General features: G+C 51.9%; 2 protein-coding genes across 20 annotated transcripts in view; one reads left to right on the top strand and one right to left on the bottom strand.

Annotated features, from left to right (window-relative positions):
* The window catches only part of KANK2 (KN motif and ankyrin repeat domains 2), a 468,727-nt gene that overhangs the window by 126,965 nt on the left and 322,858 nt on the right, over positions 1-18,904 (top strand). The window lies entirely within an intron of this gene.
* SMARCA4 (SWI/SNF related, matrix associated, actin dependent regulator of chromatin, subfamily a, member 4) overlaps positions 1-18,904 on the bottom strand; it is a 92,977-nt gene that overhangs the window by 12,196 nt on the left and 61,877 nt on the right. For 4 of the 19 annotated variants that reach the window (XM_021083843.2, XM_085012900.1, XM_021083842.2 and 1 more), the window contains exons 25-30: positions 17,997-18,160; positions 15,643-15,870; positions 15,293-15,391; positions 14,958-15,035; positions 14,109-14,327; positions 9,205-9,458 (exon numbers count right to left, since the gene is read on the bottom strand). In XM_021083843.2, coding sequence (XP_020939502.1) covers positions 9,205-9,458; positions 14,109-14,327; positions 14,958-15,035; positions 15,293-15,391; positions 15,643-15,870; positions 17,997-18,160 — 1,042 coding nt within the window. Of the gene's footprint in view, positions 1-9,204; positions 9,983-14,108; positions 14,328-14,957; positions 15,036-15,292; positions 15,392-15,642; positions 15,871-17,996; positions 18,161-18,904 lie in introns of all 19 variants that reach the window. The other 15 variants (XM_021083849.2, XM_085012905.1, XM_021083848.2 and 12 more) reach the window with 5 other exon arrangements.

Here is an 18,904-nt window from a genome sequence, read left to right as displayed (position 1 = left end):
GGGTGCTGGGGGTCCCTGGACTACTCGGATGAAGGGGCTGGGATGTCTAGGGGTTAGGGAGCTGGAGACCATGTTGCCACTATCTGCCAGACCCACTCTACACCTCCCTGGAGGCCCTGCAGCCTCTCTCTCTCCTCCCTCTAAATTTTAACCTTAGTTAAATTCCATTTTTAACTAGTTTTATCTCAGAAGTTTGACACTTCTCAATCTGTTTTTAAATTCTTTTATCTAGCTGTCTCCTGGCTTCATTTTAAATTTTACCTGTATTTTGTGGACTTCTCTCTCTCTTTTTCATTTTGGCCGCCCTGCGGCATATGGAGCTTCTAGGCCAGGGATCGGATTCGAGCCGCAATTTCGACCTAAGCCGCAGCTGAGGCAACACCGGATTCTTAATCTACTGTGCCAAGCTGGGAATTGAACCTGCAACCCATCACTCCCAAGAGGCTGCCAATCTCGTTGTGCCACAGTGGGAACTCTGGGGACTTCTCATTTATTTGGACCTTTTTATTAATCCTTTTTATTCATCCTTTTCCCCCCAGTCGTTTGGAATTTTCCATTTTACACCCTTCTCTTAGCCTGTTTGCCCTCTCTTATTTTAATGAACATTCCTTTACTCTTTTCCCTGAGGGCAGAAGCAGTGCACACTGAGCACTTCACAGGGTCCCACAGGGGACTCAGGGAGGGGCAGGCTGTGAATAGCTTACCCAAATCTTCTTGGTGCCAATGTTCAAATATCTGTACCTGTCCTATTTTGCACTTCTATGTAATTCTAGTTCTGAGACCCTTAAAACTAGTAACATGCTAGTTTTTTTCTGTTGTTTTGATGTGATCTGTCTCTATTATGGTGATTACCAGTGGGAGTGAAGCCAGGGGACAAAATGGACTTATAAACTGGGCACGTGGGGGGTTTTTCCAGCAAATTCTGTGGCAGAGTCAGAACCTCCACCCAGCTCAACAAGGCCACCTGGGTTAATCCTCCCATGGTTCTGAGCCCACAGGGCTAACAGCCACCTGTATCCACGCTCAGGCTGGCCTGAGGACTGATGATGGATGGGGACCAGCATTTTTCTCAATACATCTTATGTCAGGCTCTAGGCTGGGTGCCCAGGAGAGTGATGACCCTAGACCAGGCCCTGCAGGTGGATGGCTGCCTCCCACTCTCTGAGCACCTGTTCCGGGAGCACCTGCTCGGGCTCCAACTGATGGGGCAGCACGGCCTTCTGAGAAGTTGGAGGCCTCCCTGGCCCTCAGAAAAGGGCTCCCAGGCCCACCACCCTCTGCACTCTCCCTTCTCCCCCGGGGCCTGTTTTGAAGAGCCTAGAGCTGCCTGCGGTGTCCTCTCCTAGAGAATGCTTCAGCCTGATAACTTGCCTGGGGGGCTGGTTACATTGCCCCAGTTTTTCTTTCTTTTTTTGTCTTTTTAGGGCCACACCCATAGCATATGGAGGTTCCCAGGCTAGGGGTGGAATCGGAGCTACAGCTGCTGGCCTATGTCACAGCCACAGCAACATGGGATCCCAGCCAAGTCTGCAACCTACACCACAGCTCACAGCAACGCCAGATCCTTAACCTACTGAGCGATGTCAGGGATAGAACCTGCATCCTCGTGGATGTTAGTCAGATTCATTTCCACTAAGCCACAATAGGATCTCCTGCCCCTGTTTTTCTTCCAAAGCAAGGCACAACCTTTCAGCTGAAGAGCCATCTGCTTTTTGATTCTAATCAAGGTGGTGAAAGGCTTCTGCAAGGGCAGAGGTTAAGTGCTGACAGGGTTTGCATAGTGGCCACCAGGCCCAGGCCTGGGTGAAGCTACCACCTGGTTGTGGCTGGGGCCCTCCATCACCCACAGTGGACACGGGGCTGGTCTCTGGCTGGGTGTCTGGCCCCCGTTATCTCATTTGGGGTCTTCACAATCCCATGATGGGGCTTTCATTCCTGTGCTGTGGACCTGGAAGGTGATGCAGGGAGATGGTTGTTGAACCCAGGTCTCCGTGACACTCAAGCCCTAGAGTCCTTAGAGGGCTGCTGCCTCTTGGTGAGGGGACGGGTGAAGGAGACCTAGAGGGCCTACCCAGTGGAGCTTGGCCCTGGGAGGCTTAGCCTGGGTGGCCTGGACAAAGCTGGGGTACCTCGTGAGTATCTCCTGAAAACAAAGGAGAGGTTCCCTGACCACAGCAAACTCAGGAAACTTGGCGCTGACGCACCTCCACTGCCCAACATTGTCTTTATAGCAGTGACAGTTCAGCCCTGCAGCTGTTAACAGTCAAGCTCTGTGTAGGGAAGCACAGAGGGGGCTCTGTGGGGTCGTCTGGAGCGGCACCTTCCAGCAGATGCACTTCTCTGAAAACTTCCTAAAGGCACCATGGGATGCGCCTGGAGCATTCGCCTGGTGACTGGCATTTGGAGATGGGACCCGAATGCCTTGGTCACCAGCTTCTGACTCTCTGAATGATCAAGGAAGAAGACACCAACTGGCAGCACACACAGCCCCGGCACAAGGTCCCAACCTGACCCCAGAGGCTCACTTACTTGAGTGTTTAGATCTGAAAGTGAAAATCCCTACTTCCAATGTAATTCCTTAATTCTGGTCTCACTTCTGCTGGTGACCAGAGGGTTCCTCCATGCAGTGCTGAGATTTCCAACCATTAAGAAGGTACCCTGGGAGGGCCTGCATGCGGCTTTGGCCTCCAGGTCCCTGCACACGCTGCCCCTCTACCTGTGACGCTCCTTCTCTCTTCTTCCCTGGTGGGCCTCTGCTTTTCCTCAGGCTCTGATTATGTGGCACTCCTCCCAGAGGTCATGCTGGACCCTGGGGTCATCGGGCCTGATATCAGTGGTGCTGAACTGCAGCCTCTTTGAGGTTTTCCCACTGTGGCCCTCAGTGGGAGGGGCACTGTCACCATTATCCAGCAGAGGGTCACAGCAGCAAAGGCTGACGGCCATATACCTCCTGGAAGTGCCACTCAAAGGACGCAGCGGCACTTCAATCTGAACACACGTGAAGGAAGCAAAAGCTTCCATAATCAGGACGTTACCTGATGGCAGACAAGAACATAAATGCAAAGGTGCTACCAAACACGACTGCACTGCTATTTTAATACACCCGGGAGGTGACCTTGAAATAAACACTCAGTGGCAATGTCTGGAGTGGTGCCAACTGGCAGCAGGGAGGCCCTGCTCAGACATAGCTGCAGAGACACCGTGGGGCGGCTTTTCTCTGCAGTCGCTGCACTGAGGTGCAACCCTGGCTCTCACTGGGGCAGTAATGGCAGCACCGCACCCCCTGCTCAGCAAGGCAGGCTCCGAATCCAAACACCGACAATGTCCTGTAATCGTTCTTTGGCATCCAGGAAGAATAAGCTGTAACAATTTCTTATCTCCTCAGGATTCACATTTAACTCAAGTACAGAGTTTAGCTGATCAAAGAGTTCTGGAAAGCAAATTGGTTTTTAAAATTCAAAGCTTCATTTTCTCTTCTGGAAAGGAGCCATTGGAAGACTGAGACAGGGAAGTGCATGTCAGGCTACCTCCAGTTTTGTTTCACTGCCGTTCTCCTGTTGTGGCCTGGTGGCCAGTCCCTCAGAACCTTCCCAAGATGTGTAACCACTATGTCTAAGAAATTTTAGCATGGCCCAAAGAAAGGTCTGGCCTTTGCCCTTGGCTCTTGGGAGGCGAGGTCTCAGTCCTTGCTGGGGTGCCCTTGTTTAGCTGGGGGCCCTGGGCACACAGTCTAAGTATGATTCAGGGCAGAGGTGCTGGTCACATGGCAACAGCTCAACCTGAGGTGCTGGGGACAGGGAGGCCACATGGCTGGTCCATCGTGTCTATGTGACCAAGTTCCAATGAAATCCCATGACACTGAGGCTTCCCGGGCTGGCAGTGCTCTGTGTGCTTCTTCTCCTAATGTTGCCACAAAAGTCAGTTCTGCCGGTGACTCCACGGGAGGACAAGGGATAGCCCTGTGCATGGAGCCCTCTGGATGCTGCTCCCTTCGTATCTCCCCTTGGCTGGTTTTAACCTGTGTCCTTTTACCATAATAAACCATAACTATGAGTACAGCAGCTTGCAGAGAGCACTGAGAGTCCTTCTAGGGAATTACCGAGCCTGAGCCTGGTCTGAGAGACCATGAATTCTACAGCTGTGGTAAGAAGAGGGTGGTCTAGACTGCATAACTCTACAGCTGTGTGAACCATACTGTAGTTTTCCTCATGGTTTCAGATTCGGCTGGTTAAGAACATCGAAAGTATCCATTAAGTAGGACAGTTCTGGACTCTTAACATCATCTTTGAAAGCATTTTCCATAACTTTTCACACAGGACAATGGGACTGTTTTCCTGAGTTTAGGTGCCACACCTGATCTCTTCCCCTGCAGCCATCAGCAAACCAGCAACTGGAAGGAGCCACTTCAATCTCAAACCAAACGTTTCCTAAAGCCATCACCCAGGACGCTTCCTGGAAATGGTCATAACTGCCGTCCCACTTGTATCTCCTCTGTGGTTCTCTCCAGTCTAATGGAGAACTCCCAGACCTGCTCTGCCATCCATTCCAGGAGGACAGAAGGTTAAATGCAAACCAAGTGTCACCTCTCCACTGAGGCACCAGCACGTGAGTCTGACAGAGCCAGGAGCTTGGCTGTGTGACCACAGGGTCAGGCTCTTCATCAGATCTCAGAATCCCTACCTGGATCTTGGCGTAACAGAATGCTCTCAACAAGGGATCCCTGAACCCTAAGAGCTGGTTTTAATTTTTTGCCCACAGGGACTTCCCATCGTGGCGCAGTGGTTAATGAATCTGACTAGGAACCATGAGGTTGCGGGTTCAGTCCCTGGCCTTGCTCAGTGGGTTAAGGATCTGGCGTTGCCGTGAGCTGTGGTGTAAGTTGCAGACGTGGCTCGGATCCCGCATTGCTATGGCTCTGGTGTAGGCCAGTGGCTGCAGCTCTGATTGGACCCCTAGCCTGGGAACCTCCATATGCTGTGGGAGCGGCCCAAGAAATAGCAAAAAGACAAAAAAATAATAATAATAATAATTTATTGCCCACAGGCTGGAAGAGCGATGGTTTGCAGCAGCCAGGGGAGCCCCCTGTTCTCGTGTCGCGAGACATACAGCTCAACAGGATGCTCAGGAGGCTTTTTCTTGAAGTCATAGGATGACTAAGAAAAGTGAACTGACACGACGTATTTTTTTTTCTTTTTAGCTCTGCATCCATGGCATATGGAAGTCCTGGGGCTAGAGGTTGCACTGGAGCTGAGGTGAGGCCTACACTACAGCCATAGCAATGCCTGATCCGAGCAACAACTGCAACCTACACCAAAGGTTGCAGTAACACCAGATCCTTAACCCACAGAGTGAGGCCAGGCATCAAACCTGCATCCTCATGGATGCGGTGTTGGGTTCTTAACCCACTGAGACACAATGGGAACTTCTGACATATCCAAGGCCTTGTTAACAAATGCAATATGATGATTCTAAGCATCTTTTTTTTTTTTTTTTTTCTGGCTGTGCCAGCTGCATATGAAAGTTCTTGGGCCAGGGATTAAGTCCAGGCCACAGCAGCGACCCCAGCTGCTACAGTAACAATGCTGGATCCTTAACCTGCTGTACCACACAGGAACTCCAGTGTCTACTTTTTTTTGGCTTGGTTTTTTTTGGTCTTTTTAGGGCCACACCCTCGGCATATGGCGCCTCCCAGGCTAGGGGGTCTAAACAGAACTACAGCCGCCGGCCTACACCACAGCCACAGCAACACAGGATCCGAGCCATATCTGCAACCTACACTGCAGCTCACAGCAACATCAGATCCTTAACTCACTGAGCAAGGCCAGGGATCGAACCAGCAACCTCATGGTTTCTAGTTGGATTTGTTTCTACTGGGCCACGAGGGGAACTTCTCCAGTGTCTATTTTTTAAAAACCGAGGCAGAGCCTGCTATAAGGACATGCACATGCCTTAGGTATACACCCTGGTGAGGGTTTTCATATGCACAACGAGATCCCAAAGCCCCAGAAACTCCCCAGTGCCCCTTCCCTGTCAATTCCTTTGACGTGAGGTAACCACTGATCAATGCCCATCACCACTGATCAGCTTTTGAACTTCCTATAAGGGGGCGCACACAAGAAATACTTGTCAGTGGCTGGCTTATCTCACTCAACAAAATGTTTGTGAGATTCTTCCAGGGAGTGGGAGTTACATCTGTCTTCGTGACTATCAGAATTCTGCTCTTTGGAGTACCTATCATGGCTCAGCAGAAACACATATGACTAGGATCCATGAGGATGCAGGTCTAATCCCTGGCCTTGCTCAGTGGGTTAAGGATTCGGCATTGCCATGAGCTGTGGTGTAGCTCACAGACTCAGCTAGGATCTGGCATTGCTGTGGCTGTGGCATAGGCCAGCAGCTGTAGCTCTAATTCGACACCTAGCCTGGGAAACTCCATATGCTGTGGGTGCAGCCCCCCTCAAAAAGATAAAATAAAAAAAAAAGAATAAAAAAGTTTCTGCTCTCTGATTAGGCCACCACCGCAATGTTCTCCTGTGGGAGGACACTGGGCTGTTTCCTTTGGGGTCATGATCAAAGCTGCTTTGAACGTTCTTGCACACGTCTCCTGGGAGACACACGCACTCAGGACTGGGACTGGAGAGGCTGGGTGTCGAGCCTCAGAAGATCCTGCCCAGGGCTGAATGCTCCACGAGCAGCATGGGAGGTCCTACTGCTCCACATCCTTGGCAACACTGAGAGGAATTTCAGCCATTCTGGTGCGTGTGAGGAGGCATCTCACTTTTGTGTTAATTGAGCATTTCCTTGATGTTATCATGTCGTGCAGTGATCCTGAGCACCTTTCCACATGCTGATGGGTCAATGGGACATCTTCCTCTGGGAGGTGTCTGTTCATGCCTTCTATTTTAAAATGGGATTTTCTTTTCCTACTTTGTGACAAGTCTTCATGAGGGTGCCCTTAATGATGAACAAATGTTCTTAACTTTAGTGAAGCCTAACTCATGAGTCTTTTTTCTTTCTTCCTTTCCTTCCCTTTTTGGTTTCGCCTGTGGCATGCAGAAGTTCCCAAGCCAGGGACTGAACCCGAGCCACAGCAGCAACAATGCCAGATCCTTGACCTGATTCGCCACCAGGAAACTCCATAACTCACGAGTCTTTTATGGCTAGTGGCGAACCTATCCTACCTATGCCCACCTCAAGACCATAAAGATTTTCCCCCTTACTGTACCTTTCACATTTATCTCTATGATCCATTTCAAATTAACATGTGTGTATGGTGTGAGGAGAGGTCAGAGTTCATCTTCTCCAATGGACATCCCAGTGATCAAGTATGACTTTTTTTTGGCTATGCCTGTGGCATGAAAAGTTCCTGGCCAGGGATCAAACCCACATCACAGCAGTGACAATTCTGGATCCTTAACCCACTGAGCCACCAGGGAACTCCTGACATAACTTTTTGAAAAGTCCATCTTCACCCCCTCACCATTGAGGGTCTTCATTTTGACAATGTTAAGGTTCTCTTGCAAGAATATCACTAAGAAGAAAGCATCAAGGCCTATCATTTCATTGGATTTTTTTGTATATTCCATATTTTATTTTATTTTTTGCCTTTTAGGGCCTCACCTGCAGCATATGGAGGTTCCCAGGCTAGGGCTCGAATTGGAGCTACAGCTGCTGGCCTACAACACAGCCACAGCAAAGCAGGATCCGAGCTGTGTCTGTGACCTACACCACAGCTCACGGCAATGCCAGCTCCTTAACCCACTGAGCGAGGCCAGGGATCGAACCTACAACCTCATGGTTCCTAGTCAGATTTGTTTCTGCTGCGCCACAAGAGGGACTCCAACATTTCACATTTTAAATAACTGTTGGTCTACTTTTTTCTTTGTGGAATTTGCCTCAAAGGCAAAGTTTGCAAATGAGTTCAATATTTTATTCTCAATACTGACATAGAAATTACATTTTGGGGGCCTAGTAGTTCAACTTGAATATGCCTCTTCCACATCACATTTGTCTCTCCCCTAGTAATAAAAGATTCTTTTTAAAGGGCAATTTGTACCCTTTATTTGGGTACCACACCCCCTAACTCACATGCTTGGTAACAGTTTCTTCAAATAATCCACTGTGCGTTCACACCTTGACACTATTCCGTCTGACAGATTAAAATTCTCCCCTACTTTGCTTATGAATTACTATCAATTTGAGTTGTAAAGCCCTCCCATTATGGGATAGCATCATGACCTGTACGAGGAGTACATGGAATAAGACACCGGGGAGTGGAAGGACATGCCTGGCTGCCTTGTGTAGCTCCACACAACCTGCCCTACACTGGTAGGATGTGCACGTGTCTCCCTGGAGGGCTGCAGGAGGACTGTCACTTTTTTTTTTTTTTTCCTGTCTTTTTGTTTTTTGAGTGCCTCACCTGCATCATATGGAGGTTCCCAGGCTAGGGGTCGAATCGGAGCTACAACTGCCAGCCTATACCACAGCCATAGCAACACCAGATCCAAGCTGCAACTGAGACCTACACCACAGCTCATAGCAATGTTGGATCCTTAACCCACTGAGCGAGGCTAGGGATTGAATCCACAACCTCATGGTTCCTAGTCAGATTCGTTTCTGCTGCGCCACAACGGGAACTCCACGTCACATTCTTTTTACTTAGGTGGCACTCATGATCCATGAGCAGATCCAGTGAAGCTGAAATCATGCACTGTCCTTGGCACACCTGTGAGGACGGGGGCCCCAGTGCCTGGTCTATGTCTTCCCAACAAGCAGCGACCTATGATGGCCCAGAGAGACCATGCAGGTGGGGAGAGGGCAGTGAAGGTGGAGGGTCTACAGAAGAAGCGCCACTGGCTCTCCGTTCCAGCCACAGGAGCCTCTCCGCCATGGTCCACCAGCCATGTGACTGGGGTCTACCGCAGCCCAGACCCCTCCCCCATACTCACCTGCCACTGGCCTCAAACTCGCTGGCCACTCTTTCCTGGGGCCTGACTACCTGCTAGGCCCTTGCTGGAGCCCTTGTCCCCAGACCTGCCCTCAGGGCTCCTCTCAAATGCCACCTTTCCTGCCCTCTCAGCAGGGCTGCTTGTCTCCTCTCTTCCAGGATGTGAATGTTAAGTCCTATGTGGGCAGGGCCACTGCACCAGCGGTGGGCTCACAGGTCCCTCCCGGACACCCCACCCATGCCCCTCCCCCACTTACCTGTCCTTGTATTTGATCACAGCATCCACGATCTTCTTCATCTTCTTGGTGAGGTTGGGTGGGTTGGGGGAGAGCTTCTCGGCGGGAGGACGGCCACGCTTCTTCTGCTTCTTGCTCTCGTCATCCTTGTCGCGGCTGCGCGTGCTGGTGGTCGGGGTGGAGGGGCCGGCATCACTGTCTCGCTTGCGCTTCCGTGATGATTTCTTCTGCCGGACCTCCTCTTCTATCTCCTCCAGCGTGCCCTCCTCGATGGCCTTCAGGGTCAATAGTGGTAAAATAGGACAGCCAGCACCGAGGTTGACAAGCAGAGGCCGCGGCGCGAACCTGAGGGCCCGGCTGGGGTGGGACACACACCAGGGGTCTGGACAGGCTCCGGGCCACAGAGGCCAGCTCTGCCTCCTGGCGCCGGCCCACCTCAACAGCATATGTTTCAAGCTGAAGAGTCATATCCTCAGTGTGTGGGGCCTGAAGAACGGGCTCTTGTAAACCCTCGACCCAGAGGTGACACTGTCCACACTGCTGCTCTAGACCTTCTATGTATTTTTAAAATTGTGGTAAGATACACATAAGGCTGACCACTTCAACCACCGTTAAGTGTGCAGTGCAGTGGCATTAGGTATGTTCACGCTGTGCAGCCATCACCGCCATCCACCAGCAGGACGCCCCACATTCCCACACACGCGTGCAAGACCGAGGCAGCACCGGGATCGGGGCCACGTACCACATCACGACTCATCTTTTTGCTTACTATGTCCTGGATATATTTCCCTTCGTTTTTCTGCAACATAGTTTTAAACGTCTATTTAGAATTTCCTCGTTCGACAGGTCTGAATTTAACTTCCCCTGTTGTTGGGCACTTAGGTTCTTTCCAATTTTGGGGGGTGGGTGGACTATTCTAAGTACCACCATGACTGACATCTGATTTTCTTTTGGATAGACACCTGGAAGTGAAACTGCTGAGTTGAAGGACATAAGCATAAATATTAATTTTAAAATAATTCTGATTAATTCTCAATGACAATAACCAACTTGTTTTACTCCTCAACACAAAGTGAATCAGAAAAGGGAGTGAGGCTTGGACCCAAAGGGATGCACTGGTTATTCTATTACTGGCTGCAACTGTGAGTTGGGTACAGGGCCAGGCACCAAGGACAGAGCACTGAACACAACACCTCATGGAGGGGAGACAGTAATTAACATCTAGCAAACTTGGTGACCAGTCTATCAAATGCCAAAAAGGAGGGTGAGTGGTGCTCTGAGGATGGTGGGGCAGGAGAGGGTCCCAGACGTGGGCATTTCAGCTGAGATCTGCAGGGTGAGAGGAGGGAAAGGCCTCCAGGCCAAAGGAACAGCATGGAAGGCATGGAGCAGGTAGGAGGGACTGGAAGGAGGCTGGCATGGGGAGGGCACGCAGTGGGCAGAGGAACAATGTCCTCTCTAACTCATATCTCCGGAAACCTCAGACTGGGATCTTATGAGGGTAAGAGTCTTTGCAGGTGGAATCACTTAAGGATCAGGATGAGCTCATCCTACATTAAGGTGGGTCCAAATCCAAGGAGTCAGACAGAGACAGATTGGAGTGACGCAGCCACAAACCAAGGAATGCTGGGGCCACCACAGGCCGGAAGGGGCCAGGGAAGGGCCCGCCCTTAGAGCCTTCAGAGGGAACATGGACCTGCCGACACCAAATTTTCAGACTCCCAGGCTCCTGAACTGTGAGAGAATAAGTCCCTGTTGTATTAAGCCCCCAAGTTAGTTGTAACTGTTACAGCAGCCTGAGGAATCTCTCTCTTTCTTTTTTATGGCTGAGTAGCATTCCATTGTGTATATATATACCACATAGCCTGAGGAATCTAATACGAGGGTCTCTGGTCCTGCACCCTGGACATGCAGGTCAGTCCAGCAGGGCAAGAGGGAGGCACATTCTGAAGGCACCAGGCTGGCTACCAGAAAAGTGATGCCAGTTACAGGTTCACCACTAAGACAGAGGAGTGCCTGTTTTGGGTAAGTTAACTCTCTTTACTGATGTAAGTTTTATTAATTATGATATATGAGAAGGCAAATGCTCAGCTGGGAAAGAACTGTCTTTTCATCTTTTTTTTTTTTTTTGGTTTGTTTTTATGGCTGCCCCACAGCATATGGAAGTTTCTGGGTCAGGGATGGAGTCTGAGCTGGCTGCAGCTGGGGACACACTGGGTCCATTAACCCACTGTGCTGGGCCGGAGATGGAACCCACACCTCTACAGCAACCTGAGCAGCTGTAGTCAGATTCTTAACCCACTGTGGCACAGCAGGAACTCTAAGAACAGTCTTTTCAATAAATGGTGCTATAGTAACTGGACAGCCAGGTGCAAAAGAATGAAACTGGACTCTGACTTCACGCTACATGCAAAGATTAACTCAGAAAGGACTGTGGACCTAAATGTGAGAGCTGAAACTCCAATAACATTTTTGAAAGAAAACACAGGGGTAAATCTTTGGGACCCTGGATTTGGCAATGGATTTTCAGACATTATACCAAGGCATAAGCAAAAAGAGAAAAACAGATAAACTGGTCTTCATCAAATTAAAACCTTTTGTGCCTCCCAGGACACCATCAAGAAAGTTAAAAAGAAAAAAAACCTCCCATAGAATATGAGAAAATATTCGCAAATCATAAATCTGATGAGAGACTTGTAAAGAAGATACATAAACGGCCAGCAAGCACATGGAAAGGTGCTCAACACCATCAGCCCCCATGGAAATGCAATTCACAACCACAAGATACCAACGCATACCCACTAGGATGGCTATAATCAAAGAGGCAAATAAAAAGTATTGGCAAGAATGTGGAAAAACTGGGACCCTCCTGGGCTGCAGGTGGAAATATAAAATGGTGCAACTGTTCTGGAGAACAGATTTAGTCCCTTGAAAAGTTTAAACAGAGAAATACCATCTGATTCACTTTTAGGAACACAGCTAAGAAAAATCAAAGCATATGTCCTCACAAAAACTTGTCCACAAATGTTCACAGCAGCAGTAGTCAGAGTAGCTGACAAGGGTAAACGACCCCAGTGTCCATCAACTGATAAGCAAAGGCTGAGCATCCATATAGTGGAATATTCTCTGGCCATAAAAAGAAGGAAATCCTGCTATATGATCAAGCCTGGATGAACCTTGAAAATATTGTGCTAAGTAAAGGAAGACAGACCTCAAAGGATCATACACTGTATGACTTCATCTACAGACAATGTCAACAGGCAAAATTCCTGAGACAGAAAGTTGTTCAGCAGATGCCAAGGTCTGGGGGAATAAAGAAACAGGAAGAAAGCTAAAGAGGGAAAAGAGGGTTTCTTTTTGGGGACAATGGTCTAAACCTCATCTGTGGTGACGGGTGCACAACTCTACAGATAATACTGAAAGTCACTGAAGTACACATCTTAAATAGCTGAATTCTGTGGTATATAAGCTATACCTCCAAATAACAAAAGGAAGAAAAAAATCAACGCAAAGCATTATGAACACGTGGGCAGTTTTTTGTTTGTTGGTTGGTTGGTTTTTTTGGTCTTGTTGCCTTTTTCTAGGGCTGCACTCGTGGCATATGGAGGTTCCCAGGCTAGGGGTCTAATTGGAGCTGTTGTGGCTGGCCTACGCCAGAGCCACAGCAACACGGGATCCGAGTCGCATCTGCGACCTACACCACAGCTCACAGCAATGCCAGATCCTTAACCCACTGAGCAAGGCCAGGGATCAAACTCGTAACCTCATGGTTTCTAGTCAGATTTGTTAACCACTGAGCCATGATGGGAACTCCTGGGCAGCTAATTTTTAAAAGGCACCTGGTGTCTCAGTAACACAGGGCTGGTAAAGGGCCCACAGGAGCTGCATGGGTCTGTGGCTGGGCAGGTGCTCCCTCCTCAGGGGGTTCCCTCCCTGGCCCTGGAGCCTGGGTGATGGCAGGAATGGGACACCCCACCCTGGCATGTTTCAACAGCTTCCTCTCATGCACAGCTAAGTGGGTGAGCTAGCAAGCCTGGGGTGTTTTGAGCTTCCGGGAGGGGACCAGGACCATCTGGCCACACAGCTGAGGAAGTACCAGGCTGCAGTTAATCAAGGGGAACCCCAGGGTCCGTGACCAGAGGCATGGGAAGCAGGGGAGAGCTGGGCTGCTCATTCTGGGGTGTGTTACTCAGCAGGGCGTAGCCAAAAGCTGCCATCTGCCTTGTGGGAAATGTTGTTTCAGGATAACAATTTGAGGGTTGGATTCTTAATCATCACCTCTATACTCAGAGCCCCTGAGCAGGGGTGGGGTCAGATGTGTCACTGTAACCTCAGTGCTGGCGTGGGGAGGAGGAGGGCTGAGCCATGAGGGCTGAACAGGCGCCTGCAGCCCTGCTTGGCTGTCGGCAGCTGCTGAGGTCCAGGTGTCACCTGCTGACAACAGGTGCTCATGTCACCTCCATAAGCAGCTGGCGCCAGAGCCTGGGCTGGGGTGGGGGTGGGGAACGTGTGTTCTCCCCTTCCCTCCCCACAGTTCCCAGGGGTGACGGGCCCAAAGCAGGGCCACCTGACCCCGTCAGCACTCCCAATCATTTCGTGGGGGACCTGACAATCCCTGATCTATCACTGGGTCCCCAGACCAGCTCCATGCTGAGATCAGCAGTATTTACTTTAACCTGACACTAGAAAGGCCAATTCCACCCAGGAGCAAGTTTTGAGCTGCACGGGGACCACACGGTGCTCCTTCCTGAGTTGTGTCAGGAGGAACTGCGTGAATCTGACCCCACATGGAAGGGTTGCTGTCATTAGTGAAAACTGACTGAGGACAGCAGAAGGGCACTGCTCAGGTTTCTGACGAAGGCCGAATCTCAGCAACCAAGCCCCAAGCTGCCCGAGGCCTGCCTGTAGCCCTCTCTGGCATGTACCTTGAGCCACTGCTTCTCAGTCAGAGAGTCGCTGTAGTCCACCTCCTTGCGGTGACGGGAGCCGCGGCCGAACATCTTCTCCTCCTCCTCCTCACAGGTCAGCCGCTCCACCTCGGCGTCGTCCTTGATGATCCACGAGGGGAGCTCATCCTCCTCCATCAGGCGCGGCTTCCGCTTGGGGTTGCGAGCCTCCTCACGCCTGCGGTCCAGGTCCATGCGCTGTGGAACATTGGGTGGCAGGGACAGAGGAAGAAAGGTGTCAGCACAGGGATGGCAATGGGAGCACAGGGGTGCCCTGACGAGGGGCTACTTCCCGCCTCAGGGCTACGCTGCATCGGTAGTTAAACAGTGGCCGGGCTGGCCGGGCTCCCATGTCAGGCCCTTACTGGGGCTCAGCTTCAGGGGCAGAGAGAACTGGAAAGGACAGCAAAAGATGGCGGGAGAGGGGCTGAAATGGGGTGGTAGCTCCCTGTACAGTCTTGGCAAGAAGCACAAGCCTGCTGGGGCCAAGGGCACTCCTGATTCCATGCCCAAGAGGGGCGACAGCAGGCATCAGCAGGACCAAGGACCACACATCAGAGCAGGGCTGTGCATGTACACATCCCATCATCCTTATGACACACTTAGGAGGCCAGGGAACAAAGATGGATCAGTTAGGGGTCATCATGAGGCCACCCTAGGGCTGTCCCTGGCTCCATTACGGGCTGGGGCACCACTGTCACTGAGACCTTTTGCGCTGTGCGGTGTCAGCAGGGAGGGGCCTGCAAGCCCAGGTCCCCCTCGTGCAGGCGGGAACCGAGCCCTGCAAGGCGTGTAGGGTGGAACTGCTGTCCCGGCCCGTGTGCTCACCATGAACAGGTCGAACTCCTCCTCATGCCGGGCAATCATCTGGTTCACCGTCTCATCGTCAGGCACTTCGTCTTCTTCCTACAAGATTTCACAGGTTTAATCCGAGTGCGGAGAGGCCGGGGTGGGCGGCGGCCGGGCTCGGAGGCGAGCGGCGGCAGTCCATGGGAAATGAGCTGGCGGTCCCAGTCCGGCTGCGGTGGATGGGGACCCACACGGCAGCGAGAGGCACACACGCACACGCACACGCACGCTCCGTGGGATCAGGGCCCTTGCTGGCCGTCTCAGCCGAGAAGCCGAGGATTGAATGGGCATGGAGACTGAACTACCCCTCTCACCTTTAGAGGTGGCTCCTCCAAGTCGGGGTTGACGCCCGCTGGCGGAGGGGCAGTGTGGGCGAAGCTGGCACTGCCGCTGCCCGTGCTGCAGTGTCTGCTCTGTGGATAAATAGAGGACTTCAGTCTCCAGGGCTGTCAATCCGGCGTCTTTCACCAGCAGTTTAGAAAAAAAAAACCACTTCAAAGAAAAAGCAAGTACTCATCCTCTTTCCTTTCAGCCCACACTCCCTTTACTCCAAAGGGATGCAAAAAAAATAAGAGTGCAAAAAAGGTAAAAAAACAAAAATGAAAGCCGCTCATGCGTCCACCACTCACGCCGGGGAGGGGGTCGGGGCCGGCGCTGCCCTCACCTCATCCTGCTCCTCATGCTCGAGGATGGCCTGCAGGAAGGCACGCCTCTCGTGGCTGGAGGACTTTTGGTCGAACATGCCGGCCTGGATCACCTTCTGGTCGACGTTGAGCTTGTACTTGGCTGCAGCCAGAATCTTCTCCTCCACGCTGTTGACCGTGCAAAGGCGGAGAACGCGCACCTCATTCTGCTGCCCAATGCGGTGGGCACGGTCCTGCGCTTGCAGGTCCTGGGGAGAGAGAAATGCAGGTCAGTCCCAAACAAGCTCTTTAGACTGTTAAGGGAAAGTTGACCCTTGGATGCTCTCATGCACCTGCCTGGCTGCTCCTGCACCACAACCAGAGGCTGCACAGGCCGGAAGCTCAGGAGCAAGACAGAAGCCTCTGCCAGGATGATCTCACCTGAGCTCCTAAGCTAGAAATGTGTCCCTTTCTAAGTTAGCTGGGATTGGACAGAGACTGTGGGAAGGAAGCACAGTTTTAGAGGGCCACCCCAGGGGTTATGTTCCTGAGCAGTTCCTGTCACAGCTGCACAAGCCCCCAGGCCTAGCCCAGAAGAGCCCTGGCGTGGCCGTATCACAGCGAGGGAACTGTTTACAGAATGGCGCCAAGGCTGGGCAACATCACTGTGATACCTGGTTTGACTGGAGGCCCTGCTACTTTCTTGCTGGGCCCAGGCCCCCCTCTTTTGAGCTTCAGGATTCACTTTGCTGACATGAGACTCTCTCATGTCTACTGTGTTCAAAAGAGGAGCCAACAGGCATTGGGTGCTCAGTCGAGCACCTGGTAGATGCAGTGCCAACACTATCTGTATCATCACGCCCAGCGCAGAACCAGGAGGAGTCCTATAAAATCCTGTGTCGGGGGCCTGGAGCTGCTGGCAGGAAGAGACATGTGCAAGAACATGCCATGTTCACGTCAGAGCCACAACATGTGTGTGCACACAGGTTGATGCCTGCAAATGCTCAAAGGCCACTCCTGTGTGGGGCCGACCTCGAGATCTGCACCCAATGGGAACGGGTGTGTCTGTGTCTATGGTTCCTCCCCCAATTCAACTCAGCCTGTGATTCCCGGCAGGGCCCGCACCTGATGACCTATTCCTGGCCCTGCAACATGCCTCAGGACATCTGATGCTCCCCGGTGTAGTGGGGACAAGGCTCCTGCCTGCCTGATGACAGGGAAACACACCCTAACCACCTCTCAGGAAAAAGGCCAGTCATCGAGGTCTGGTAGGGAACTACTCCCCAGCCTGATGGCAGGAAGGGACACCAGCAACCACCCCAGTACGTCTGCCAGGTGAGTTATCACGTACACAATGATAACGGGTGCTGTGGGGCTATGGGGAAGGGCTTGCTCACACTGCCCACAGGAGTGAAAGCTGGGGCAGCCTGCTGGGCCACTTTGGCAGAAGCAACAAGAATGAGGAGGGGACAGGCCTATGGCTGAGCAATCCCACCTTTCAGGCTTGACCTGGCCGGTGCTCCAAGGGAGGGACAAGTGGTTTTCCCAAGGGGACAAATGGTCATGCTGAGAAACAGAAAACCCGGACACCTGCCCTCTGGGGTTTGTCTTTAAAGTTCTTGGGTCACCATATGCCAGGACAGCTGGCCGCCAAGCAAAGGCTGGGCAGGGTCCTGGTGCTTATGCATGGAGGCATGAACACACTAGCTGCCAGCAGGAAGAGGTACGTGCAAGAGCATGCCGTGTTCACATCAGAGCTGCAAACTGTGTGTGCACACAGGTTGATGCTGGCGTACACTCAAAGTAGAGTGGGATTGGTGTGGGAGGGGGAAATGGACTCTTGTCTGTTACTTTGAGTTACTGAAAATAATAATTTTATAATGAAAAGTAGGGAAAGGATAAAAGCTTACTTTGAAACTGCTGTATCTATAAAAGACCACATCCCTGTTATCAACCAGCAGGAAGCCCCATGAGGGGCCTGCAGATAAGAAACAAGGGCAGCAGCACACAAAGTGTGCCCCGAGTGTGGTTTTAAGAGGCACCAGCAGTGAGAGCTGGGCCAGAACACAGCCGGGAAGGACCTGTACAACTTCAACAGTGACTACAGCTGCCAGCCGACAAGACCGGGGCGGTTTCCACTTTCTTCGCACACCCACCTGATGCGTTTTGTTTTGTTTTGTTTTAAAATATGTACTTTTCCCTAATCAGAGCAAAAAACTAGTTCTGAGGAACAGAGAAAAATAACTGCTCTAGGCATCGCTCCAAAGGCGTCTGGAGCTGTGGGTGCTGCTGCTTCTCTGGGGCTGCAGGAGAACGTCAGGGGGCCTGTGGGACCCGGGACGGTGGGCACAGTCTCCCTGAGGCTTTGAGCCCCTCCCCCTGAGCCTCTTGTTACCTGGTGGGGGTTCCAGTCACTGTCGAATATGATCACAGTGTCAGCCGATTGGAGGTTCAGACCGAGCCCCCCAGCCCGGGTGCTGAGCAGGAAGATGAAGTACTCGGAGCCGGGCTCGTTGAAGGTTTTCAGCAGCATGCCCCGGTCCTCCGCTTTCGTGGTTCCTGCCGGGGGGTGGAAAGCAGGGTTATCAGGGTGACTGGGAGGAAGGGAGGGGTGGTGAGGAGACAATGAGGAACGCCTGACCAGGGGCCGGGACCACACCCTCACAGGTCCTACTGGGGCCACCTGAGCCACACTACATTTGTGCAACACGTGGCCATGAGCTGCAATTAGCAAGCAACTCATTTACAGGAGATGATAATGAGCCCCCAACGGGCCCACAGTGTAAAACGGAGCTGCTGTGGGAACTAAATGGGCGAGCGCGAGAGCATGGTGTCCGGCACCAGAGTGGGCTGCCCTGTAGGTGTCATTGCCACCACCTGCCCTGCCTAGAAGTCCAGCATGTGGCGGGAGACTCCACAGCCATTAACACCATGTCCCCCAAACACACAAGGGGCCTTAGGGTGGGCAGAGAGCACTGCTCTGGTAGAGAATAACCGGCCAGAGGGATGGGGCCTGCCTCCATCCTGCCGCAGTGGGAACTGTCTACAGGCGGGCACATGGGCCCTCATAATGGGGACTTGCTTCCCTCTGGGCAGGGCGGCTCCCTCTTCATGGAGTCATAAGGACTCTCATGTGACAGCCCAGGGTATGATCCTCAGCACCCCGAGTCTCAGAGCAAAGATGCCTCTGGTAAAGTCAGGTGTCATTTCTGGTGATGCTTCTGGCCACTTGCCTACACATCACAATGAACAGCATGGAGGCCTGATGCCCAGTGGAGCCGGGGCTGCCCCCGTTCCGAGGAG

Source organism: Sus scrofa, chromosome 2 (genome assembly GCF_054392235.1).
Source record: "Sus scrofa isolate SSC_HxYL_T2T_F1_AM1 chromosome 2, Sscrofa_HxYL_maternal_Yorkshire_Landrace_v2.0, whole genome shotgun sequence".
Taxonomy (NCBI): domain Eukaryota; kingdom Metazoa; phylum Chordata; class Mammalia; order Artiodactyla; family Suidae; genus Sus; species Sus scrofa.
Note: the sequence above shows the minus strand (reverse complement) of the source record. Positions and strands in the feature narration are given on the sequence as shown.